The sequence below is a fragment of the Camellia sinensis genome, chromosome 13 (genome assembly GCF_055761805.1).
Source record: "Camellia sinensis isolate YWXY chromosome 13, ASM5576180v1, whole genome shotgun sequence".
Classification (NCBI taxonomy): Eukaryota; Viridiplantae; Streptophyta; class Magnoliopsida; order Ericales; family Theaceae; genus Camellia; species Camellia sinensis.
The window spans coordinates 120892355-120919550 of record NC_138973.1 but is presented as its reverse complement, the minus strand read 5'-3'; the positions used below and the strand labels follow the sequence as shown (position 1 = coordinate 120919550).

The 27196-nt window shown below is 34.3% G+C and overlaps 2 protein-coding genes and 1 non-coding gene across 8 annotated transcripts; 1 reads left to right on the top strand and 2 right to left on the bottom strand.

Moving 5' to 3' along the window:
• The first annotated feature begins 131 nt into the window (after positions 1 to 131).
• LOC114291988 (uncharacterized) lies at positions 132 to 15035 on the top strand. Its single transcript, XR_014347928.1, has 20 exons — positions 132 to 165; positions 2497 to 2710; positions 2913 to 2970; positions 7037 to 7224; positions 7845 to 8010; positions 8152 to 8367; positions 8653 to 8694; positions 8787 to 8867; positions 8967 to 9017; positions 9102 to 9183; positions 9279 to 9373; positions 9933 to 10004; positions 10098 to 10214; positions 10908 to 10972; positions 11059 to 11117; positions 11992 to 12134; positions 13058 to 13182; positions 13510 to 13574; positions 14215 to 14314; positions 14607 to 15035. It is a non-coding gene; the product is annotated as an uncharacterized LOC114291988 (transcript).
• A 2619-nt stretch (positions 15036 to 17654) lies between these two features.
• LOC114291997 (EH domain-containing protein 1) lies at positions 17655 to 23849 on the bottom strand. 6 transcript variants are annotated; one of them, XM_028235901.2, is made up of 9 exons: positions 23015 to 23849; positions 21687 to 21755; positions 21518 to 21575; positions 21198 to 21243; positions 21067 to 21125; positions 20762 to 20875; positions 19466 to 19594; positions 19116 to 19367; positions 17655 to 17915 (listed from the first exon to the last, which is right to left on the bottom strand). In XM_028235901.2, the coding sequence occupies exons 3-9, from the start codon at positions 21524 to 21526 to the stop codon at positions 17901 to 17903; spliced, it is 624 nt and encodes a 207-aa protein (XP_028091702.1). In that variant the 5' UTR covers positions 21527 to 21575; positions 21687 to 21755; positions 23015 to 23849; the 3' UTR covers positions 17655 to 17900. The 6 variants fall into 6 exon arrangements, with proteins under 6 accessions (XP_028091702.1, XP_082759419.1, XP_082759416.1 ...); XM_082903293.1 differs by having other exon boundaries at positions 21687 to 21739; positions 23164 to 23303; XM_082903290.1 differs by having other exon boundaries at positions 23164 to 23300.
• A 1675-nt stretch (positions 23850 to 25524) lies between these two features.
• On the bottom strand, positions 25525 to 27136 carry LOC114292056 (protein NLP6-like). Its single transcript, XM_082900852.1, has 3 exons — positions 26279 to 27136; positions 25963 to 26031; positions 25525 to 25752 (listed from the first exon to the last, which is right to left on the bottom strand). The coding sequence occupies exons 1-3, from the start codon at positions 27134 to 27136 to the stop codon at positions 25525 to 25527; spliced, it is 1155 nt and encodes a 384-aa protein (XP_082756978.1).
• Positions 27137 to 27196: the final 60 nt, after the last annotated feature.

Here is a 27196-nt window from a genome sequence, read left to right as displayed (position 1 = left end):
TCCTCCCAACTCTTCTCATGTGCCAACTGATCTTGTACCTTGGTTATTTGATTCTAGGGCTGTTTTCCATTTTACAAATGGTGTGGATCATATTTCCATACAATGGCTTAGATTCTGTTTAGGTTGGTAACATGAACTCTCTTCTCATTTCTCACTTTGGTAAAGGTATTTAACAGATTTCTAGCATAACCCCCCTCTGGGTAAACTACCAATAGGTCCTAATAGTTAGACTTAATTCCCATTAAGTCCTATTGAAAATAAATTCTAATATAATCGTCGCTAAAAATAATTTTTTATGATGATTTTTTACACGTCGCTAAAAATTAACAATTAGTGACTTTTTTTAATCACGAATTTTATAAATTGTCACTAAAACTTACAATTAGTGATGTTTTTCTGTGACGAATTTTTTAAACTGTCGCTAAAAGTTGAAAATTAGTGACTTTTTTTTGACCATTTTTTAAACTGTCGCTAAAACTTATAATTAGTGATATTTTTTTGTGACAAAATTTTCAAACTGTCGCTAAAAATTAAAAATTAGTGACGTTTTTTAATATTGTATGATAAAAAATGTCATTAATTATCATAGGATCTATTAGACAATAAGTCCACTTAGTAGGACATATACGTAAGCCCTCCTAACCTTTTCTTGATCCAATAAACCTTTATCTCTTATAATTTATAAGTTGTTCAACAATTTACTAGATAATATTATAGGCTTATATTTGATTCCACTAGCTTTGTAGTTCAAGAAAAGTTTATCAATCAAATTATTCATAGAGGTTCCTACAAACAAAGCCTTTGCCTTTTCTTTATTTTTTTCTAATCATGCACAATATCACTTAACCCAACTCAATAGCACCACTCTTGCATTATTGTGACATCAAAGGTTTGATCATGCTAGTCCAACAATGTTTGAGTATTAATAAATAGTGCTAGTTTTTTCTTTAACAGTGCAACAAAATTGAGTTTTTACAGCTCCACATTAACGAAATACAGTAAATACAAGCCATGGTTTCTAACTTTTACGACTTATTTTTTTTATCTGTCGTAAATAATTTTCTAACCACGACGTGTCTATTGTATAGACTGTGAATGCTAATTACGAAGATTTTTTTACGACTTGCAATGTTAGCCGTAAATAATAAAACTTTCTGCAACGTATATATGGCATGCTGTTAGTACATCAATTATACACAACAAGCGGCCACCAACTATTAAAAATACTAAACATTTCATAATGCATAAAAAATCAACTATTAAAAATTATACTTTTCACGACCCATACTTTCTGCGGCACGCAATGCTGTCATGAAAAGTACCTTTAAAAAAAATATATATATAGGGCCAAAATAAAAATTTTGAGCGCCAACACCAAAATATTAAAAAAATAAAATAAAATTATACAATGATCTTCGGTTCTCAGCTTTCTTTAGAGAGAAAAAGGGCGAAACATAACAAAGGAGAAAGAAAGAGGGGAGAGTATAAAGGGGAGGGGTTCGATCTATCTATGCAATCGACGCGAATGTCATTGATTGTTCTCCGGAGTAGATCGATTATTATTGTTGAAGATCGCACACCACCGATTCGGCATAAGATCGAAATCGAATCGACTCTCTTATTATGAGCTAGTTTGACAAGCTGCATTGCTCTTCGAATCTCAGCCGCTTCATTACTAGCCTTCTCGTCTTCATTCTTTATCATTCCTTTCAATTAATCTCCAATTTTTTGATTCCTATACATCCCTAATTCTTCATCTTCTTCTTGTTCTTCTTCATCATCAAACCTTTGCTTTGCTTACATTCCTTTTTTTTCCTTTTTCCTTTATGGATCTCAAAGATTCAATCTCCAATAAATTTCTTGACTGAAGAGATGAAGGGAGCGAAACCGAGAAGAGACAGAGAAGAGAGAGGATTCGAATGAGCAAAACCTCAGGAGAAGGGTTTCAATCTCTCTCGATATTGCATTCTCTACCCAATGTTTTCTTTGCATTCGAAGGTTTGTATTCCGACTTTGATTAATTAGATGTTTTGTTGTTTTTGTGAAGTGAAGGTGCACTCTCTGCTTAATGTTTTGATGTTATCATTTTTGGGATTCTTTGTTGAAATGAATGATGTGAGTTTTCTGAAGTACATAACTAGTGGAGTAAACTGAGCCTTTTTTTAAATTATTAAATTTAAATGTTCATTAATTGATATCTGTGAAGCCTATAGTTAGAATTAAGAGGAGCAAATAAACTATCTTCTAAAATCACAAATCAGAGTAGTGGGATTCATGTAAACAGTAACACTCTGAAGGTACTCTGTAGAAAATGCCAGACTTCTGATATTTTGTACCTGAATTTAAGAATTGTGCAATAAAATGCCATTCCTGTTTGCTTCTTTTACTTGATTTTTAGACTGCTTTCCTGTGCTGTACTAGTTGCCTTTCTGAATTGGTTCCATGGTGGTGGTCAACGTGAGTGATTTTGATGTACATTCTTACTGACCTATGCAGAATGTGCATCATCGTCGAGCATTCCTCGTGGTAAATGGTATTGTAAATATTGCCAGAACATGTTCCAAAGGGAGAAGTTTGTGGAGCATAATGCTAATGTTGTAGCAGCTGGAAGAGTTTTAGGAGTTGATCTTATTGAACAGATAACCAAGCGCTGCATTCGAATTGTTAAAAATCCAGAATATGCTGAGGTCATTGCATGTGTTTTGTGCAGGTACTGGTTACGCTATGCAAGATTAATTATCAATCCTTAGATTTTCTTCATGATTTTTATTGCTGTTCATTCTGAGTCTGACATTGTGCTTATATTAAACTTTACCTTTAGCTAATATCATCCTTTTTTCTTTTCTTTTTTTTAATGTTCTTCATTTGTTGGTTTATCTAGAGGTTGATGTTTTTCAATCTGCTTTATGCAGAGGTTATCAGTTTAGAAAATCTGGATTTGGTCCACACACAGTAATAGTTTGTGATCAGGTACTCTCTGTTCTTTATGTTAGTTCCTTCTTTTTTTTAATTAATTTATTTTTTCATCCGAGTTACAAAGTGATTTGAATCATAGTTGTCAAATTATGAATTGAAATTTCCCTTTTGTTGAATTGTGAATCGATTTGGGTTGCAAACCGTAAAGATTCTGTTTTAATTTTTGATACATAAAAATATATCTAAACATATAGATATTAAAGATACACTATAAATAAATGAATTGCTTCTTTTAAATGATGGACATGGGTGTAATAGGGAAGATGCTTCTGTCTATGTTTAGTTTCATATATTACGAATAACAATCTTTTTAAATTAATGGCGTTTGAAATCTAACTCCCTTTTGACCATGCTTTTGCTACTTAGTATAGAATGAAGAGTGTTCCTGTGGTCGATCTAGGAGAAAGGAAGATTGATATCATCATCACACAGTCTGCTGTTATTCACATGTTGGAGGAATGCGCCGGTCTTTTACCAATCTAGTGTTATTTAATTTTTCTTGTGTAGTTGGATGAGCACTCGTCCTATGAAAGAATTTGTTTCCGTGTTTAAAGAAGTTTCCTTCTGAGGTAGGTACCTATGACCTCCAAATTCCTGCTCTTTTTTTTTTTTTTTTTCATCTCATTGTGAAATTTTGTGGTGTAGATTATGGAGAAACTTATGGGTCATTCACAACACTGGATGTTCTTGCTAAGAACTATTTTTCTATTTAGTTCACTATCCATAGAAAATCCTAAATAGTTGAGAAGTGCTTTTTTGGGTTGTGTTTAATTTGATCTTTTTCTTATGATCAGTAACAATTAATTTGATCTGCCTCTTCCTGCAGGCTTCACAATGAAAAAAAAAGTCTGTTATGTCCCCTTTTGCTTTTGGCTGTCTGTCATGCTGTCTGTCAAGTCTGTAGACATTTTTTTGGACATCATCACATACTTAGCTATGTGGCACGTAATCTAGAGCAACTAGATGTAGTAAGTTCATTCTTTATAGGATACGTGCAACGTGTCTAGGATTGCTTGAGAGAATGTAGATTTGTCCATAGGGCTTGAGGATAATTTTTGAGAATTGATATTCACTGTACTTTAAACTTCTCACACTCCAATTTTTGTCTTTTAGCCTTTCACAAGGGGAGTGTGAGAGGCTAAATGTGAAATGTTAACAGCATCACTCTTAATTTCTTAGACACAAGAATCTGGCTACCTATTAATACAAAAGCTGATCACTGCTCAATGGTTGTTCAATACATCTCCAAAACCATATTTTTTTTGTCCTTGATTCAACTTTTAAGCATCATAGTTTCTCAACCTTAGTACCCTAGGTTACAAAAGATCACAAAGGCACAAGGGAAAAAGGATAAATGCACAAAATTTTTCATAGAAGAGACACGAAGAGTGGGCCCACATGTGGATCCTACACTTTGTCTCTCTTCTGTTCTGTGCAAAAATTCTGTTCTGTGCATGTAGCACAAATGGGCACAAGGTCACTGTTCATGGGTACTGATCACATTGCCCATAACAACCCTCAAACAGCCACTACAACCTTGTGTTCTCAGCCACAAAAGCCAATCAAATTCAGCCAGTGTACCTCACTCATTCTACATCAATTTTGTCTCTCTTCTGTTCTGTGCAAAAATTCTGTTCTGTGCATGTAGCACAAATGGGCACAAGGTCACTGTTCATGGGAACTGATCACATTGCCCATAACGACCCTCAAACAGCCACTACAACCTTGTGTTCTCAGCCACAAAAGCCAATCAAATTCAGCCAGTGTACCTCACTCATTCTACATCAATTGTAAACTTGCAATTACTCTTTAAGGTTTTAGTGAACTTTAACTTAGAGGAGTACTCGACTCTTAGCACACACAATGAATGCTGGCAATGTCTCTTGGTAGTTGTACCAGAGATCAGGAATTGGCTCCTAAATGTGAGGTTGACCGCTCTACTTGACAAAAAAGAGGCCCAGCTCTTGGCCATGAATGAACAATGCAAGGTGATGGCCTTGAGTGCTTTGAATATTTAGTTTGGTAGTAGGGTCTTGATTGCATGTTGCCTAAATGTTTTTTCTGCTCGGCCCACTTGCTGACCTTCCTTGGGAGTCGGCAAATAATATTGGGCCACAAAATCTGCTTTCTTGAATGTACCATTGAGAGGAACGTGGGGAGCTCAAGCTCATTATTTAAAAATACTTTTGTGTTGTGATGTTGTTGATTGGATATGGGGTCAACACACCAGCATTTCATCTGTTGCTCTTCTTCTATTCCCTTCATCAATGACTCCCATTTCATACTTCTTGTTTTATGTACTGCGAGATTTATTTGGCTTTTTTTAAAAATAATTTGTTTTATCAATATGCTATCTTCCGGAATTTCGTGTAAGACTAGTAATCGTTTCTTTTCTCTTTCTTTCTTTTGTGTTTTTTTTTTTGGACAAGTAAACGAAAAAATGCTAGTAATGTAATTTAATTTCCATTGCCAAGCATATACTGGGAACTGAATGAATTTCATAAGGGAGGGTTATGCTCTTGCACACATGTTTTGTTCTTGTATAGATAATCGAACTAACATGTAAATTTATATTTGCTCTGAATCTGTGATACTACTCTTTTGAGGAGACAACATACTTTTATTTCTCTATATTATCTTAGAGTGGGTGTTGAATTTTAGTAGAAAAACAATATCATTGCCATTTGTTTTTCTAGATTATCCTCTTGAGGTGTTGTTGGAAGCTGTCTCTCAACTCTTCTAGTTGATATGATTTTATTCTCTTCCTAGAAAACTTCTATTTTGCTGTTGATGGAACCAAAGTTTTCTTGATTCACCATCACAGCGGCACCTAGCTAAGTCAACTAATTTGTTAATGTTATTCTATTTTTTGTTTTTTTTTTTTTTTTTTTAAATTTATATTAAGAGGCAAGTGCTGAATTGTGTGTCAGTGATGTAAATCAAAATCATAGGTTGCGTTTGGTTGTGTTTTGTAAATGTGATTTGAGAGTATGAATTGTATTTTGAATTTGTGTGTTGTAGAATTATGATTTGAGTGTAGAAAATTTGTTTGGTAAAGAGTTTTAAAAATAGTTTTGGAAAAGAGGTTTGATTTGAGTGGGGAATTGTTGATGTGATATTTGATATGTGATACAAAAATTTACAACTCATAACTAAATATACAACTCAAAATTATTTTAAAACACATTAAAAATTAAAAAAATTTCAGAATTTTTTTTTTCCAATTATATAAATCAATTGCAAAAAAAAAAAAAAAAATTCCTGTACAGCAGAGGACATCCGGGTGGATGTCCCCAAGGACGTCCGGGCGGTAGTCCCTAAGGACGTCCGGGTGGTCCTCCCCTGGCCAAAATTTTCACAAAAAATGTTGCTGTAATACAGAGCTCTGTGCAGAAGTTTGGAAAGTTGATTCCAAACACACAACCAAATATCATACTGAAATACACCTGTGGAATTACATTTTGAATTCATAACCAAACAGAGCCATAATATCTCAGTAAGCTACATTTGGTGTTGAAATTCAAAAAAGAAAATAAAAAACATATCATAGTATATGATAAGGGTTTACCCATGTTTGGTTGCTCAGAAAATTGGCCAAATTCTTTTGAATTATGCTTATTATAGTAGTAATAGATATATATACCTTTGTTTGGGTTATGAGAAAATGGGCCGAAATATGAAAACACAAACTTGATTATAAGTGGAACTGTTCTATCAAACTTAAGTACTTAGCTGATTTTGGAACTGAAAAATCTGTAAATGCGTCCCTTGTTGGGCTGCTGAGAAAACAGGGAAAACTTAAGGAAGCTTAATTTTGAATGAATGCTATGTAGATAATAGAAAGAATACAATTGAGAAGTCAATGCTTTCAAATACAAATTGTTTTCCCAAATTTTAGGACTTACATTTTTTCGGGTACCAATCAATTTATGAGTAAATTTGTAGTTTTTTTTTTTTTTTTTGGGGTGATTGCAGTTAATTTGCTAAAACCCTTCGCTTGGTTGCTGAGAAATGGGTGAAATAATAAAAAACAAATGAGTTGCTGAACTATGAAAAACAGAAGTTGCCATCAAGTGCAGCAATTCTATTGAAGTTCACTTGGTTGCAAGAAGATATCTATAAAGAAAGAAAGACTAGAAGTAGAGGAGAGAAAGAGACACAAACAGAGACAGTAAGAGTGAGTCCTGAAACTAACAGGAGCAAGAAAATTGATGGTTATGAATTTGTAAAAGTAGTTATGGCAACTGAGTAGGATCAAGTGATTTTAGACATGTCATAATTTTAATTTTTTCAAATTCAGGGGGAATGGAGCTGAATATTTTTTGGTCACTTTGTCTTATGACTATGGTTAATAAAAAGGGTAGTGCCATAATCATTGGGGTTAACCTGTCGACCATTTCATTAGGATGTCAACAGTCAATTTTCTCCAAGTGCGTGTGAGATTTTGGTTTTATTTGGAGTCTTGGAGTTTATGTAACTTGTATTGTTCAATTTGTGGGGTTTGAAGAGGGTGTGGTGTGGGGATTTTCTTGAAAAATCCAACTTTTCGAGTTTTGCATCATGGCCATGGCCGAGAAATTGTTAAAACACCTTGGTAATGTTCCAAACAATTTGTTCTCTACAATGTCTAAGATTTGAAGAGGGCTGAGGTGACAGTTCCGTGGCAATTTCGCCATTTAACTTATTTAAACCTTTAAACCAAGGAAAATGAATCACTCACTTGCAAAACCTAAAAGGAAAATGAATATTTACCAGAAGCAATATTGTTTGAATTTGATGAATGACTTGCTAATGCTAACATTTCATACCATAATATATAGTTGTGCACTTGGAGTGCTCTTTATTATCATTTTATTTTTATCATGAAGTTCACTTGATTTGATCATGTCTGAGAATGTAGCTAAAATTGCTAGTGCGGCAGAGTCGATGTCTTTTGCACTGTCTGATTTAAGGGCATTTAATGTCAACTTTTATAAGCTTGTAATGTCTGTCTATATCCTAGCCATAAAAGTGGACTGCCAACAAGCTGGTCCTGTTCTCTCTTTAATTTGAGCTGCCTGTCAGTCACCATGTTGATTGAGTTTGATTTTTCAAGATCCTTCCATTGTGGACTTCCATGCTGCAAAGTAAAGGCCTTGAGTTTCATTGAAATCTATACACTTGGTTGGAACATGAAACATTCAGGAAGTGTTTTGTGGTTGTGTGTGTGGAAAGCACGGTAGTTTCATCTGCATCAAATTCCTATTAGATTTTTTTTTTTTTTTGGAGGGGGGTCTATTGCTTTATTTCCAGAATGATGTTCTGGCTTTGGATTCTTCAGCCCTAGAAATTGATCAAGTAGAAAATCTCATTAAATTTTGTCATACAAAAGAAGAAATGACAATGCTTAAGGTACACCCCCCTCCTCTCTCTCTCTCTCTCTCTCTCTCTCTCTCTCTCAATTTGTTGGTTTTGAGTTGTAATTATGTGATATTTTGATGTCATAGTATTTATCTTAGGCATATCATGAAAAATGAAAAGGTTTTGTATTAACTTCAAAATTACTCATTTGTTGTTGGTTTCTTGAGCTGTGGTACATTTTTATCTGGTGTACTCCTTTCTTCTTCTCTCTTAAGATGATTTCAAAATTATTTCTAACTATTTTATTGGTTTCTTACTGATTTTTCTTTCTTTCAGAACTACAATGGGACCAACAATATGCTTGGAAAGTGTGAACAGGTTTTTGTTTTGTCTTGATGATGGAGGGAAGGGAAGTGCAAAAATCTTGTATATGTATTGCTAACAAATTTTGTGCTTGATGAACATTTTAGTTTTTCCTGGAGTTAATGAATGTCCCACGAGTGGAGTCCAAATTGCGAGTATTTGCGTTCAGAATTACTTTTTCCAGTCAGGTATATTGATCTGGGACTTTTTTTTTTGTTGGTATTATCTGAGAACAAATGCTATTATTATTTCTAGTTGTTTGTGCTTATAGCTTCAAACTTGTTCAGGTGAGTGACTTAAGATGTAACCTGAACACAATTAATGCTGCTGCTAGAGAGGTACTTCCTTTTATTTAGGGTTTGTGAAGTTAGTACTAGCGAGAAATCATTTTCAGTACCTTAATATCATACGCGTTATTGTAGGTAAAAGAATCTACAAAATTGCGTCAAGTAATGCAGACGATTCTCACTTTAGGAAATGCATTGAACCAAGGCACTGCTCGAGGTATTATTCTATGAGATTGAAGTTTGTTATGATCTGTATGAGATATTTTGTTTAGTGGAAAGCTTTTGGCATTTATGTCCTCCTTTGTATTTCAGGATCTGCGATAGGATTCAAATTGGACAGCCTACTTAAGCTATCTGATACTCATGCAAGGAACAATAAAATGACATTGATGCATTAGTTGTGCAAGGTCGGAATGTCAAAATTCTCACTTAAAAATGCGTCATTGAATTTTTATTTGCATATGTATGAATTATTTTATAGTTAATGATGACTTATCTTGCCGAGCTCACCACCATTTAAGTCAATAATCACTCAATCATAGCGACCTCAGGAACTTGATTTATGCCCAGGAGTCAGCATACAATGTTTTCAGTAAAAGAGAACAATTTAGAAATATGCTTGAAAGGAAAAATGCTCACTCTTCTTTTTGTAAAGGAATTTTTGGTTACTACTTGCTAGATATTTGTCTGATAACACGTAACACTGAAGTTTTCTTTATGAAACAAAATTTGTTTATCTGACATTCTTGAGTTTTTAGAGAGTAATTTTGTATGTACAAATTTATAATGGTTCTTTAAATTGCTTTGCATGTATTAACTGTTTTCTCTTCTTGAATAGTTCACCATATGTGTTTAACAGCTTCCATTTTGTTGTGCATGTTCAACATCTTTTTTGTATTTTATTCTTCCAATGTTTCTTTGAATTCTTGTGTGATGCTATGTCAATTGCTTTGCTGTTTTCGTTAGCTCATTGCCGAGAAGATGCCAGAGTTGCTGTATTTTGATAAGGATTTTGTTCATTTGGAAGCAACCTCTAAGGTTTGCATTTTTCTTAATGTACAATGTGAATGGGGTGTCTCTAGTTGAGTTGTACAATTTATTGCTTGTTCCATCTGCATATCAAATGGTTAGATCCTATTGAAGTCTTTAGCTGAAGAAATGCAAGCTGTGAGTAAAGGTCTTGAAAAGGTTGAGCAGGAACACACTGCTTCAGAAAATGATGGTGCCATCTCTGCAGGCTTCCAAAAGGTAGGGGACATACTTGGGACACTAGGTTACTCTTTTTTTTCATTTTTTTTTATTCCAGATTTATGTTGGATCTTCATAGATGTACATAATTCTAGTTTGATGACAAAACTGGTGTATGTTTGTTGACGGTGATGCTGAGATATAAAATAAAGGGGATTTGCCAATACTGAAATTTTAATCTTAGTGGAAAATTCAGCAGTAAATTTGGTTTGATTTTGCTGAGGAATATTAGCCATGCTGACATTAAGTTGATGATGGTGCGGTAATCAGTTAGAATAAATGAAAAGTGGACTTGGCAGAAATTTTCTAGTGGAAGTCTTAGTTGAGGTTGGGAGAGTGTTGTAAGCAATGTAAATTCTATCATCATCTTTGTGGTATAGAGGCTCGGTCACAGTTATCAAAGTCAAAATCACTTTTAAACAATTATTGAAAATGAAATCATATCCGTATGGCTTGCACAAGAATCTTAACAGCATCGTTTGTTCTTATGTTTTAGATTCATGTCATGTAAGCTTGTGTTTTCTAGTTATGGAATTTAGTTGTTTTTACCTTGAAACCATTATGGTCTCTGTTATCGCTTCTCCTTGATTTTGAATGTCGAGTCTTTAAATTTCATAGAAGTCGAATTACACAAAAGAAAAAAAAATTGTTTGTTTTTAATGCAAAGCTAAGAATCAGTACTCGACCTTTCAGGCCTTGAAGAATTTCCTTGATACTGCTGAAGCTGAAGGTCACTTATCTCCTTGTGCTCTGAAGTGGTGAGCCTTCTTTTTTTCTTTTGTTAAAATCTGCAGGTTCTTGCTTAGTTAAGTTTTCCTGACACATTTATCTTGCTGGGAAGAAGTGCAGATTCATTGTCTCAGTATTTTGGGGAGGATCCAGCTAGCTGCCCTTGTGAACAAGGTTTGGTTTTATTTTCCACATTTATGTACTTAATTTTCTGTTGCTGTCAAGTATGGAAGTTCACTACATTTCTTTTGATCTGCCACAAGGATTATGTTAGAGATGTATCTGGATGTAGGTTAGATTAGATGATGGAAGTGAAAATGCTAACATATTTCATTGCATGAGTCTAGCTAACTTTGTTAGGAGCCAAATTTCATTGAAATATTTCTGACAGTGTCACCAAAAAATGCTAATACCTTAGAGATTTAGGTTTTGGAATGGGTGTTCTGAAACATGGTATATTTTCTTTCCGAAACGGTGAATCCAAAGTGATAACAAAAAAATTTTGGTGACCAAATTTGGCGACTAAAAAAAATTTAGTCGCCAAAAATGTCACCTTTTGCGACTAAAAATTTTTTTAGTTGGCGTTGTTTTGGGGTATAGCTACTAAAACTTTTTAGTCGATATATATTACTTATTGGCGACTAAAAAGTTTATTAGTCGCCGTTAGTGTACACTTTAGGCTACTGAATCTGTTTTTTGTCATCTATAATATTTTTTGCCGACAAAAAAAATTTAGTCACCAAAAACAAGCATATTATTATGATTTCTCTTTGGTGACCAAACAAATTAGTCGGCAAATATTAAGTTTTGGTGACAAAATAAAATCAGTCGTGCTTATATTACTTTTTCTGACCAAAATATTTATTAGTCATCAAATTAAAACTTTTGGCGACAAATATTTTAGTCGCCGTTGATTTAGATTTGGCTACAAAACTTAATAGTCGTCATGGATATACATTTTCCGACAAAAAATTTAGTCACTAAAGGTAAACAAAAAAGAAGAAGAAGTGGGAATTCATTTATTGGCTCCCGTCCCTTTCTCTATTAGACAACAAGGAAGTTCAAAACTCTCACAGATATTGTCCTTCACCACCAAACCTCACAGAAAAGCACCTATCCACAGCCCACCGTACGGAGCACATCGCCACGGCCACTGTCGCAAATCACCACCGCCACAGCCTCAGATCACAGGTTCTCTCTCTCTCTCTCTCTCTCTCTCTCACTCTCTGTCTATCTGTCTCTCTCGCGCTCTCTCTCTCTGAGTCTCTCTCTCTCTCTCCCTTCCTCTATTTCCCCCTTTCTAATTGTTGCTTTAGGGTTTTATATGCTTGATTCAATTTAATTTCGTGTTGATTTATGAAATTGGTTTGGTTGTTGTAGCTTGATTTCGAAACTTCTAGTGTTTGATTTCTAGACATAAATCCCAAATTCAAGCTCAAAACAGGCCATCCAGCTGGGTAGCTTGGAGGATCATCTCTTTGGTAATATTTGACTATGAAATGTAATCCTTAAAATTTAATGTATATTATTTCTTTTACTTAAATCAATTTGTCCTTGTTTATTTGAACATTCTCATCAAATTTATTGAAATATTGGTTGTTAGAACAAGAATTGAATCATGAATAGCAATATTCACTTTATTTATCATAATATATAATTTTATATAGGGATATACATATAAAAATACACATGTATTTAAATAATCGCACTGAATCGTAGATTCGTAGTGAATCGCAATTGAATCATAAGATTCACTCAACTTAAGATTCAACAATACAAATCAAATTGTTTTGGTTGAAACTCGTATCGAATCGATGTGAATTGTAAGATTCGAACAGCCATGCTGTAAGTTATCTGCTGTAATAGAAACATAATGGTGGAATTTGTAAATGATTATGTCCAGAAAATCTAAGAAACTTGCTGTTCAGGATTCTGCTCCATTTCTATCATCTACAGGAACTGGATGAATGATCAGCCAATTGTATCATTAGTTCCTTTGGAGTTCTTTCTGTGGGATTTTTAAAATGAACTTATGCATTGATTGTGTTTGGTTGCATGCTATTCTGCTCCATTGTTGATGTGCATATTGATTTCTTTTCTGGTTTTTCTGTAAGCGAGAAACGACAATAGAGGAGAGAACGATGATGGAACACAAAAGGAGGCCCCTTTCTATGATCAAAGCGGTCTCACTACTTTTTCACCAAAACGACACAAGGCTGATTTGTCCATCTCCTCCAAGGTTTCCTATCATATTCTACATTTGTGCAATTTTCTCCTTGCATTATTGTTTTCCTTTTAGCTGTATTGTTCTTGTTTTCTTTTATGTAATTGAATACCAAAATTACATTTTGGAAGGAGAATGGTTTCTAATAGTACATTTCAAACTAAAAATAAACTCACTGAGGACAAAACAAAAAAAATTTAAATACTGCCTTATATTCTGCCGGATTCTACTAAGTTGTGGAAGCCGGGTAATTTGGGAGGTCTACCCATTTGATTGGCACATCCATTCTTTTATCATATGATGCTTGCTTTTCCATCTTTAAAATGTTCTTTTGGATGATAGGAGAGGAAAGAGAAGCGTAGCGAAAGAATTGGGCTCTGCAACAGCTTGTTTCACCAAATGGGAAGGTATGACAACTTACTCTTTCTAAGCAAAGCGTGCGAAATGTTTATTGCACTAGGCTGGAATCTACTTGAAACCTACACATTGCTTATATTCAAAGTGGAGCTAACAGAATCTATGCATCCACAGAAGAGAAAGAAAAATGATTTTGTCAATGATGATGCGGTTTATGTTATGACTTTTTCATAAAAGTTTTTTATGATTGAAATGGGTTTCTATAAAATGATTGAAGAAACATGTAGGGTGTGTTTGGTTTGTGTTTGTAGAGTAGTTTTTGAGATAAAAAGTACAAAAACTTATTTGGTTTGCCTTTTTTCAGAAATGGTTTTGAAAAATTGTTTTGGGGAGAGAGTTCTAAAAAAAGTGATTGATTTGATATGTATGAGAGAGAGAGAGTGATTTTGGAAAGTAGGTAACCAAACAAAATTTTGAGATGTTTTTTAGAAAATTTGTTTGGTTTGATTACTCTTGCAAATTTGTTTGTAGAGAATTTTTCCCAAAAATTTTTCTGAAAAACAAACCAAACAAGGCTGTAATTTCTTGTTTTTCTTTTTTTGGGTTGTGAAAGCCTGAAATTTCATTACCAATGATTGAAATGGTTCTCTCTCGGTTCGAGTTGAAATGGTAACATAGCATTCTATCTAGGGTTTCGAGCATGGTGTTGCAGTCTCGGATCGGGTACACTGGTAAGGCATTGTGGATCGTTGGTACCACAAATTCCCTAATAATCGAGATGAAGAGCAAGGTCAGTTTTTCAGTTGATTTTATTCTATACATGTCCGTTCATTTTCGATCCTGATTTTGTTTTGATTTTGATGTTGTTTTCTATTTGTTGATATTGTTCCTTTTCTCTTTGTTTTCAATTTCTAAGTAGCTAATTTCGAATTAGATTTAGATTTCTTTCAACTTCGTTTTCAATTCTCTTGTTTTGTTTTCAGCAATAACTTCCATTCATTTCAATGGAATCTTCGTCTTCGAATATAACCCTATCTCCATCTGTTTGATTCATAGGAATCATGGTTTTTGTTTTGCTACAGTTTTGGCCCTTGAGGCTACAAGTTGCCAGTTATGTAGTGGAGGTGTTTGTGGCAAGGTCTCTGAAAGGATTTTGGGGTATCCTTTTGTTCTGTTTGTGCTTGTTGAATACCTGAAGAGACAGTTTTCAGCTATTCTTCACTATCTGATTTCCTTGATGGGTTTCTCAATGGAAGTCTTCTTCCATATCAATGATCTGAATCTATATAGATGGATAAACTTGTGCACGAAGCTAAATTGTACAGAATTAGTTGGCACTGGTTACATTTTTTAAAGGATTATATATTTTTGGGTAGATGTGTATAGAAAATATTTGGATAGTACTAGTTATATTTTTTAAATGCATATGGATAAAAATTTAAAAGCTAAATTGTACAGGACTAGTTGGCACTGGTTACATTTTTTAAAGGATTATATATTTATGGATAGATGTGTATAGAAAATATTTGGGTAGTACTAGTTACATTTTTTAAATGCATATGGACAAAAATTTAAAACATAATACCTAATTGTTATGTTATAAATTTTTATACTAGATGGATGTGAATTGGATGATTATATAGATTTCATGACCTTTTTAATTGGACGATTATGTAGTTTGAAATTACTTGTGGATGAAAACTTATAATAGTTGATGACTTTAATTAAACAGGTTAATGTTGGCTGATTTATGTATTTTGTTGGATGTTCATGATTCAATTAATTTTGTTGGTTTGAATGATTCTTGCAAATTATAGGTTATATTAAATGATTTGGATGGATTATCATATATTATACAGGTCAAAAGGAATTGTTTTTATATTCTATTTCTATTTTGAAAAACAAAAAGAATTGAGTTGGCGACCAAAATTTGATTTGTTTTTCTTCTTTTGGCGACTAAGTGATTAGTTGGTGTTTCACCTTCACATTTGGCGACCAAAATGTTGGTAAGCGAAAGGATACATTTTGGCAACTAAATAATTAGTCAATAAAATTATTAATTTTGGCAACCAAAGTGTTTGGTCACAAATAGGTCTATTGCTGACTAAAGTTTTCATTGCGTAAACATTACTTTTGGTGACATTTTTGGTTGGGAAATATGACAATTGGCAACTAACATATTTAGTCGAGAAAATATCACTTTTGGCGACTAAAAAAAATTTTAGTTGCTAATTACTTTTCTCGACCCTCATTTGGTGACCAAAGTGGCAATCAAAAAAATTTGTTGCAAAAAACTTTTGCCGACTAAAAACGGACTTTTACCGACTAAATTTTTAGTCTGCAAAAATGTAATTTCTTGTAGTAGCCAAATTGCATTGAAATATTTCTAACAATGTTACCAAAAAATGCTAGTACTTCAGAGATTTAGGTTTTGAAATGTATGTTCTAGAACATGGTATATTTTCTTTTCGAAGCGGTGATAATAAAAAAATTTTCCAATATATTTCCTAAACAGTTTCCTTGGAAGGAAAAAAAAATCAAATATAGTGAGCTAAAATCCAAGGAGAGGAAAGTTTTGCCAGGAAAAACCATGAATCCAAAGTGATAATAAAAAAATTTTCCAATATATTTCCTAAACAGTTTCCTTGGAAGGAAAAAAAAATCAAATATAGTGAGCTAAATCCAAGGAGAGGAAAGTTTTGCCAGGAAAAACCATGAATAGTTGGTTGTAATGCTCATATAAATGTTTTATAACATGATTAATTTGAAGAAGAAAAAAAAACAAGAATTCAATATAGAAACACCTTGAATTCTAATAAAGTATTTTATATGTCTCCATATCGTGCCACATTTTAGAGAGCATGTGGCATACACTGTTCCCGTTCCACGCCACATATCAAAACAACCCACATTCTAGGTGACTTTGATTTCTAATTATGAGTATAGTACATGAATTTAATACAAAGAATTGGGTGTATACTATCATATTGTTGGTTACAACAATATCTTAAATTGTAATTTTGAGTGCATACAACTTGTGGACACAGAATAAACAATGAGTTCTGAGACCATGATGATTTTTTTGGATTATTTCGTCTAGTCATGATCCTTAAATTCTATGTTAACCATCATACACAAATAAATTTTACATTGAGCATTAGACCAAAGTGACCAAATGCAATTGCTTTCTTAAACAATTAGAATCCTCGGCCCCAAAACAAAAATAGCATGAAAAATCACTATGTTTGGTTTGAATTTTTTAGATTAAATTTTTTGAAAATTGACTTTTTTGGTTTTTGTGTTTTTTTGTTTTTAGTGAATATTTTTTAAATTTTAAACATTTTTTTTACTTTTTTAGATGCACCTTACTTAGATGTATCTAAAAAGTAAAAAATTTGTGAAAAAATATTTTAAAAAATTAATAAATACATAAAAATACAACAAATATACTGAATTCTTGTATTTTTTTTTGTATTTTTGGTATTTAGTGAATTTTTAAAAGATTTTTTTTTACTTTTTAGGTGTATTTATGTTAGGTGTGTCTAAAAAGTAAAAAAATTGCTTCAAATATTAAAAAAATTCAGTAAAAACAAAAAAACACTAAAAATAAGAAAGTAGAATTTTCTGAAAAGTGTTTTGGAAAATTGGAAACCAAGCAAGGTGTAGCACTAAAAAAATTTCAGATTTTTTCCATCGCTAATACTCTTAATGCCATCTCAAAAAACTTTTAGTGACGGCAAATGACTTTTAACGACGGCAAAGGGAGGGTCACAACAGAGGGCGTTGCAAAAACATGCCGTTGCCTTTTTTTTTTGCGACGGCAATTGTTGCCTTTTGTGACGACATTTTACTATCGCTTATAATATGTAAAAAATTGAGACCTTTTGAGACAACACTGTTTTACTGTTGCTAAAAGTTTTATTTGAGGCGGCAAAAAATACTACCGCAAATTGTTTTTTGTTGCAACGACATGACCACTGTCACTAATGGTTCTAATGTTTTTTGCGACGATGTGGTGCCGTCGCAAAAAAAAAAAAAAGCAATAAAATTATTAAAAATATTAAAATTACCTATATTAAATGAAAAACAATTGAAAAAAAAAAACCAATAATTGCATAATAATATAAAAATTTCTGTATAGAAATAACAATTTCTTCATAATAAAAATATTCTTGCATTCATAACTACACATCAACAAAATTACCCCACTACAAAATGTTCCATAATACATATATAATGTTTAAATACATAATGCTGTTCATAATTTAAAATAACAAAAACCAAAATTAAAAGTTTTCCTCATTATTCTCTGTAGGTAACAAAAATAAAAGTTAGTCGCATTCTTCACAGGCATGCATTCCACAAGAAGCAAACTCCTACTCGGGAAATATCTGAAAACAAAAAATAAAAATAACTAACAACAATATAATTATGTGTTAATATTTTAATTACAAAAAAACATAAAAATTTAACTACTATACAATTACATATACAATTACAAAGATAATTAAGTAAATAATTTTGTCTAGATCGAAATCTGGCACTAACTCCCAAATCGAGAACCCGATTCGAGTCTCGTCTTTTCCCATAAGTCTCTCGTGCCTAGGTGGTCGTGTGTGCCAAGTTTCGTGCTAATCCGACGCCGTTTAGTGATTTTGGGGGCATCAACACCTCGAATTTTAAGTTTCTTAAGGAACTAGTTTGCCTAAATCGAAATTCGGCTCTAACTCCCAAACCGGGAACCTGATTCGAGTCTTGTCTTCTCCTACAAATCTCTCGTGCCAAGGCGGTCATGTGTGCCAAGTTTCGTGCTAATCCGACGCCGTTTAGTGATTTTGGAGCGTCAACACCTCGAATTCTAAGTTTCTTAAGGAACTAATTTACCAGTGAAATTCGGCTCTAACTCCCAAACCAGAAACCCGATTCGAGTCCCGTCTTCTCCCATAAGTCTTTCGTGCCTAGGCAGTCATGTGTGCCAAGTTTCGTGCTAATCCGAAACCATTTGGTGATTTTGGGCGTCAACACCTCGAATTCTAAGTTTCTTAAAGAATTAGTTTACCTAGACCGAAATCTGGCGCTAACTCCCAAACCAAGAACCCGATTCGAGTCTTATCTTCTCCCACAAGTCTCTCGTGCCTAGGCAATCGTGTGTGCCAAGTTTCGTGCTAATCCAACGCCGTTTGGTGATTTGGGAGCGTTAACACCTCGAATTCTAAGTTTCTTAATAAACTAGTTTGTCTAGAGTAAAATCCGGCTCTAACTCCCAAATTAAGAACCCGATTCAAGTCCCGTCTTCTCCCACAAGTCGCTCGTTCCTAGGCGGTTGTGTGTGCCAAGTTTCGTGCTAATCTGACGCCGTTTGGTATTTTGGGGCGTCAACGCCTCGAATTTTAAGTTTCTTAAAGAACTATTTTGCCTAGAGTGAAATCTGGCTCTAACTCTCAAACCGAGAATCAATGCTCCATATACCCTTATCAGCTACCTCATAAAGCTATCAGTATGCAGATTAGATTGCAATTACCAGATAGCAGACACTGACACTTAGAGATCAATTCGGTATGTCAAATAATATCACAGTACACTATTCTTACTTGTTGGGTATCAACTTGATCTGACTTGTTCAAAACCACGCATATCTTGTCATCATGACCTCGTAGAGATGAAATCACGCGTTTGAATTCATCACTGATGTCAAGTTGATGTGGATCAAACAGTAGTAGAATGAGGTCGAACTTTGCAGCAAACCAAGATGCCACACCGGTAAAATCGTAGCTTCTCTGTGTTTGTTGCTTTTCTCCTGCTAAAACTCCAGGAGTATCAACAAATGTTATGTGCTCCAGCAGCTTCAGACATTCAAAATAAAAAGTGTTTTAGATCATATAATTATACGGAGATAATTGAATTTTTTTTAATTAAAGTTACAGTATATACAACAACTAACCGGATGTGGCATTTGGGGACACTCAAATTTTGACAGAAATGAAGTTCCAAATGTTGTCAGACTGCTAAATGGCAAATCTGCTTGAACAGCAATAGTGTTCCCTGGAATACTTCTTTCATCAGGTCCATTCTGTACAGGAGCATAATTAACTAGTAAAACTATTGAACAAAAAAATACAATCATGGAAGGAGGGAAAGAATTATATGGCTCTTACCAAATCAATATGTATGACAAGTCCAGGAGAAAGAGCTGATTAAAAGCATACTTAACAATTATGTTACATGGACTCAGGTGGGGCATTGGCAGTAGATACGTATCTGTGTGGTTTCATCTAAAAGATTAGGTATTTATCTTCAACTTGTTGATTAAGGTTGATGCCCTTATTTATTTGGGGGCTTTGATAGGATGTACCAACACAAAATATTATAAAGGCTTCATTAGATCAAAGGGTTGATATCAAATCTTTAACAAATCTGGCACAATTGAAACAGGCGCAATCCTTTCTGCACCTTGTGCTTCGGCTACACTTCATTAAAGTTCATTTGCCTTAGGGATGTTGAACCCTTAGGGACACCTAGGCACATGCCTCAGCATGATTTTGATAACTCTACCTTACTCAAGTGTCAACACAAGTACTTAACAAATTTAGAAGCATCCATGTAACATAACTCAAAACGTTGCAGATATGCTTACACCACAGGCTTTGATCTAGCCTCTTACAAAGTATTTGAAGCAATTTATCTTCATCTATTGTTAAACTTTCACTACAAGATCTCTGTTTCTCTTTCAGCAATTAAAACGTCACTATATCATAGCTTTTATTTTAGTTGAGATGTCAAGATATATATATATTTTTTGAAAAAACGAAAGGCAAAAGAAAATGTTTTTATAAATACCATAACAACAAATCTATCGGTTGTTGGCTCAGGTTCAATGTGAGCTCCTGTTGAAAATGAAGAGACAAATAAAATTAATTTTTCCACTTGCCAGAGACAGAGAGACAGAGAATATCATGCCTGGATAACTACTTTTCAGTAAATGTTTAATGAATGTTGTTTTCCCCGTGGAGTATTGACCCAGCAGCATAACCACAGGTTTTGCATCAAAATCACTGTTTGTCAGCCAAAAATAACACACCAAAAGCAAGTACTAAACAATGTATACATATTTATATGGAAACAGCCATAAAACTGTTTTTAAGTTTGTGAAAATACAAAGAAAGAGAACCTGAATCACGAGCATTCTAGCATTTCATTCAGGTGCAGGTAATTATGGCCATATGCGTTTATCACTCACCAATAAAGGGGACTCAAAATCGTTGAACTGATATGTAACTTCCAATGGCTTCAATTTCTGTATGTACAACTTCTTCAAGCCATCAACAATTGATGTAACAGAGGATATAGGCACCTGATAAGATAATGAATGAGAGAAAGAAAGCACCATTCTCAAAACTAAGGCATAAGAGAGGAAGTCAAATTAAACAATTATATATAACATTTAGGATCCCATAATAACCAAGGTAAGAATGAAAAGGTGACAAAAATTCTCGGATGTATAACTAAATCCAGTCACTTATTAACTAAATTTGCAACATGTACCTTCTTCGCAGATTTTGTAGAAGTAAACCAATTAGCTGATGAAGATTGCGGCAAACTACCTGCATCATTGTTGATTAGTGCACTTAAAAGAAAAATGGCATTTCTATAGGTAAAGAGAAAAAAAATTTTACCATTCAGTTCAGGATCACTTGTTTTAGATGCACACTTTTTCTTCGTCTGAATATTATCAATTAGCAAGTTAGGACTTCCATAAAATAATTTAGAAAACAATTTAACAAAAACATTAGTATACTTGCAGCTAGTATTGCATCCAAACCTTCCATGACAGGAGGCTTTAGGTTTTCCAACTCAACTGCAAGAGGTTACACTATTTTACCCAAACTATGATCATCATTTATACACAGTTCAGGTTGTCAACATGAACTTGCAGTCAAACCACCCCAAGCATCCAACAGGCTACGACAATAACTGCACAACGTACACTACTCACCTTCGCCATTTAAGATATCATTAGTTGGTGCATGTCCACCTCGTGCCAAAGAAACTAGCTGCAATTTACAAGTAAAAAGTTGTCAATTTGCAAAAGATAAGTTGACTTTACATCCATTAAAGATTTGGAAAATTATAAAAAAAAAAAAATGACAAAAATGAATTTGAACCTGCATTGCAGCAATGAACCCTGTGAAACCAAGAAAAGCTTGTCGTTTGGAATCTGCAATTGCTCACACCTTGAAAAATTAAAATAAAATAAAAAATTTAAAAAAAAAAAAAGAAGATGAAGGTTTGTCATTATGAAGTAGACATCAAATAAAAAATAAACGAAAGCAAAATTGGGAAACACTTAAAAACAGCAGGCACCAAACTCTAATTACAAATGCAACTGAAACACAAAGACAAGCATGAAAGTTGATTAGAAAACTAACATGGCATTGAAGAATATGCCCAGCATAAAAATCCATACAAGTGTATGTGCGTGCATGTCTGGAAACATATATGCATACATGAATATTGACTTGTGTCCTGTTCCTTACTCAGTGATTTATTTCTTTCAGGAAAATAAAGATGTAGATGGCACAGGACACTCCCATTTTAACAACTCACCCCCACTCCCCTCAGAGGAAGGAAAAAAAAGGGGTGTGTAAGAATAAAAAAGGTCATACCCCTGTGGCTTTATTTGGAATAAGTTGTCCCGGTTAAACCATATAATTTAAAATAATAAAAAACTAGCCGCATTTGGTTCATAGCATTGAAAAGCTCTAGCTCTAGCAGGACCAAAGTTTAGCAAATTCAACATCAATTGAGGAGAGCAAATTTGTTCACACTAAGTAAACAATACACACTTTCCTATTGGTTTCTCAATGAGGTGGTCCCACCTCCAACACCAACACCAACCAATGAGTATAAAATGTAATGTTCAAATTTAGTGTGTGAACAAATTTAGTGTGTGAACAAATTTACACTCTCAATTGAGTGGACACAAAATCTGTAGACATGAAAAGGGGAATAAAGTAGGTTGCTTAGCGCAATGGTAAAAGCTCGAGCTGCCAATGATGAGAACACAAGTAATGAACCAACGCGACTCTTTAGATTAAGTCTGTCTGACCACCTCTCAACATCTTTCATTGAGGGGATCAACACAGCCTTTTAGGAAAACGGTAAGGGAGACGGGTGCATAGGTCTACCACATTAACTTGTGCAAAACTATTAGGTCCTTGGAAGTAAATTTTAAACAATTATCTACACAAATAAGCAATAAAACGCCATTGTTTTCCAAAAATGAAATCAAAAAAGCAAAACACAATCAAACAGAGCCATACATAATAATACTTTTCCTTGTTTTATTTTGAAGAAACATAACAGAATTAAATGATAAAATTAGAACTTCTTAATTAGCTGTTTTTCCCTCCATTTTCTCAGCAAACAAACAGGGAACAACAATCAATGGAAAATCAAGTACAAAGAGCGAGAGAGAGAGAGACAGAGAAACCTGCTTGAGATCTTGTCGAGGAAAATTCGACATAGCAAAGAACTTGGCGTCGTTTCCCGTAATGCGCCCATCGCCGTCCAAATTAAATGTTCAATTTGTGAAAAAAACAATAAGAATTCACCCAAAAATATATGGATATGGAGACAAACCTTTGTCTACGTAATTGAACCATTGTTGATAGATGCTCTGTTGGTCTTTGGAGCACTTCGGAGAGGAATGAATCTGCATTCCTGATTCGTTTCAGGTTTTTTTCTTTTATAAAAATTTCGAATATATTGGAGATTGTTCTCTCTCTCTCTCCCTCGCGTTTTGTTGTTTTTCATTTTGTTTCGCCCTTTTGAGAGAGAGAGAGAGAGAGGGCATACAGTCGTCATCACTCGCTAAGTGATAGAGGCACGATTGAGACTGATTGCTCCTCACCGTCGTCACTCGCTGCTCACTCGCTACTAGCCGTCGTCATTCACCGTCGTCGCTCACTGCTAGCCGTCGTCGTCGTTCACCGTCGTTAAATTTTGGCTGAAGGGTTTGGGGATTTTGCTTCAAAAAGGTATGGGGATTTTGGTTCAGAAAGGTTTTGGGGGGTTTTGGGGAAAACTTGACCGCAAATGTGCTAAAATGAGCGGGATAGAAAAAATTTTATTACTTTTTGCGGCGGCATATTTAAATCTTCACAAATGATAAATCTTAATAGATAAAACAATGCCGTTTTAACAAGAGTTAGTTTGCGATGCCGTTAGTTTGCGATGGACTTTGGCCGTCACAACTTGTCCACTATATGCGACAGTAAATGTTTCCCGTCTCAATTTTTTTTTTGGTGACAGTCACCAAGCGTCACAAATGTTTATGTATTTTTCTTGAATATTCAAAAGACCATTTTTGGCAATGGCACCTATACCGTCGCAAAAAGCTCCGTGTTATTTGGGCTATTTTCTTGTAATGTAGGCATGCCAATGCGGCCACAAAACCTCCAGAAGAAAGAGCTATGTAATTTGTTTTGTTTTGTCTTGTCTTCTATTCAGTTTTCCACTTAATTTAACTAAGTGAATAATAGTTAGAAAATTTTTTGTTAATTTTTTTGGTTTCTGCTTGCAGTTACACAAATCTTGGCTATCTTTGTTAAGATGTTCAATAAAACACATGACGAGAATTGCAGCAGGCAGATGCTGAAAAGAAGAAATTAGAAAAGGAAGCCATGAAAGAGCTCGCATCAGCCCAATCTGCGAATGATCGCTCAAAACCTAACTTCCGAATTTAGAAACATGCTCCTTGATCAGTCTGTACTAAAGTAGCAGGAAGCCTTATTGGCGGTGATGTGGAGGATAATATGTCAGTTGCCTCTCCCCCGATATTCATAATCACCAATTGTGCCAGTTATTCCATGTTACATGTGGTGTCGCTGTGGCTGACACTGCCTTCACTGCTGCTAAAATTTGTTTATGAAAATATGTGTATCCTCCGATTTGTATATTTACATGCTTGGTCCATCGGCATTTTCAGGGCCAATTAGCAGCCAGCTTCAAATATGCCTTCCCATCTCTATTTTATCAATTTTTATAGAACTACCTAATATGCAGAGGACACTCTAAATGTGATACAGAATGCCCAAATTGTCTACATTCAAGTTTCAAAATATACATGCAAGTTCAGCAACAAGTGGTTATATCCATGGAAAAGAAATCTCTCTCTCTCTCTCTCTCTCTCTCTCTCTCTCTCTATAAATATATATATATATATATGTATATGTATGCTAGAAAGGTGGCACTTTTGTGTGTGAGCTTCACCAAATTTTGTTGGAGAATTATTTTGAAATGTGTGTTTCATTAAGTAGAAGAAATGTTAAATAAGAAAAAATATTATAGCCTAGTGGACGGAAGTTATATTCTAACTTCATTTAAAATGTAAGAGTTTGATTGTCATTAAATAAAAGTGAAGGGATTAAAGTAAATTTGTTTATAAAACTAGAAAAAACAATTAGAAAATGATTGAATTTTAGATATAGAGTGTAGATTTAATCTTCTTGTTGTGGGATCACTCCATGAATGCATTTCGGTCTTAGATTTTAAATTCTAGATAATTTTGTTTTGGGTATGTAGAGCTACTATTTCGTGAGAATGTAAGAGTGCTAAATGTAATGTAGACTACACTGAATTCTAATGACTAGAATAAAATTTAGTCATTTGCAAACGTCACTTGCGTTGTACTTGGATATTGAATTTTTAGGATGATTTGTAGAGTAAAAAAAGAGAAGGAAAGAGATTTGTGAAACAAATATAACTTTCGTTTCTTTTACTTTTTCTTTTTTTTCCAAATTTAAGATTAAAACAATACCATGCCCTAAGATTAAGAATTTTTTACAATCTAACTAACAAATTTGAATCATATTATACAATCAATTAAGTAAACAACACGCAGTACATAAAATTCATACAAACTTGTAACAAGCATAGAAGATACAAACCTCAAATTGTCTTTTAAATGTAGACCAGAGAATTCCACATGCAGCTAAGGATTTAAGATTGGCAATTAGGGCAATTAGTAATTGGCTGAATCGACATTGTGACTTTATTCCTCCCTTGTGATATCGAATTGGAAAAGTAATTTTGCAAGTCCTCATCGCAAGCTATTAAAATCCAGTCATTGTCCTCATCTTGATGCTTGGCATGGTAAGTTCCACCCTGTAGTTTCAGCCTCTTTGCCACTTGTTGTTGAAACTCTACTATTCCCGACGACACAGGGAGCTGAAGTTTAATAAAAATCATCTCCATATTTTGCCTTTATGGTCACAATACTTGCGTCTTGCACTGTTGTAAAATGTGGCTTTGTGCAAGAAGGAGTAGCCATGTCTTGCATATGAGGTGGATCAGAAATTGGAGGCTGACTAGATCCTAGGATTTGTTCCTGAACAACACCTTGGACAAGTTTATTGGAAAGCAATTGGTTATCCTTACTTCTCTTGTAAGGTGACCACCTGGTGATATTGTATTCCCTGCAAGCACGCTACACTGTAGATCGGCTAACTGCAAAATGAAATATCCAAATTCTAGATAAGAAAATATACTTTGTTTACTACTACCAAAAGTATATGAATTTTCCACAGGATCCAGCTAGGAACGGGTATCCTAAATGTGTAAGCTTACCGCCAAGGCTTTCTGCAGCATCTTCAAGTTTCATTCCAAAACGTTGCTGGAGATCCTCAAAGCTAATTGGAATTCCAGCTTTTCTTTGTAGCCTCTAGGACGAGTTAATTATGCAATTTTGCTGTACAGAAGTAACAACACTGTTGTTATCTTCTGTGTTACTAACAAAATTGTTTCCAGTTTCTATAGCATCCACTTCTGGTAATTGTTGATCGGACAAATTTAGAAACACCATCTTTTCTCCATTCTCCATTCTATTTGGAGATCTTGCAGTTTGGGGTTGATTAAAAGAATCAAGTTTTCCGTCCTTCTCCAAGCTAATTGGAATTCCATCTTTTCTTTGTAGCCTCTGGGACGAGTTAATTATGAGTTTTTGCTGTGAGGAAGTAAAAACAATGTTGTTTTCTTCTGTGTTACTAACAACATTGTTTCCAGTGTCTATAGCATCCACTTTGGGCAATTGTTGATCGGATAAATCTAGAAACATCGTCTCTTCTCCATTCTCCATCTTATTTTGAGATCTTGCAGTTTGGGGTATTTGATAAGAATAAAGTTTACCGTCCTTTGAAAAATCAAGAACTTCAACAGATAACTCTTCTCCTGCTTCTCCAGAAGTGACCTTAAAACTTTTACAATGCTGCTTCATTGTTGTCAATAACGAAACCAAAGCAATCCTCGAATCCCTACCTTCAATGTAGTTTGGGGGCAAAAAGAATTCTAGCACGTAAACATTGTCTTCAATATAACTACTTCGCAAGCAAATTGCAAAAGAACCTGTAAGTCCAACTTTGTGTGCGTAGTGTGCGAAAGGGTACTCAGTTATGCTAAATTGAGTAACATCTTTGCAGAATACCAAATTTTGGGACGAAATTGCTCTCCCAACAACCCCCTGCCCTTTTCGTAGGTGCTGTAAATCATATGCAGCTAAAAAAATCACCCATACGTCCCTCTCTATGATAGGTTCTATATTTTCTGAACACTGCATTGCAAAGCCTACATAAGGACCAAGTCTGAGCCAAAGTTAGATAATGAGTGCTATACACCA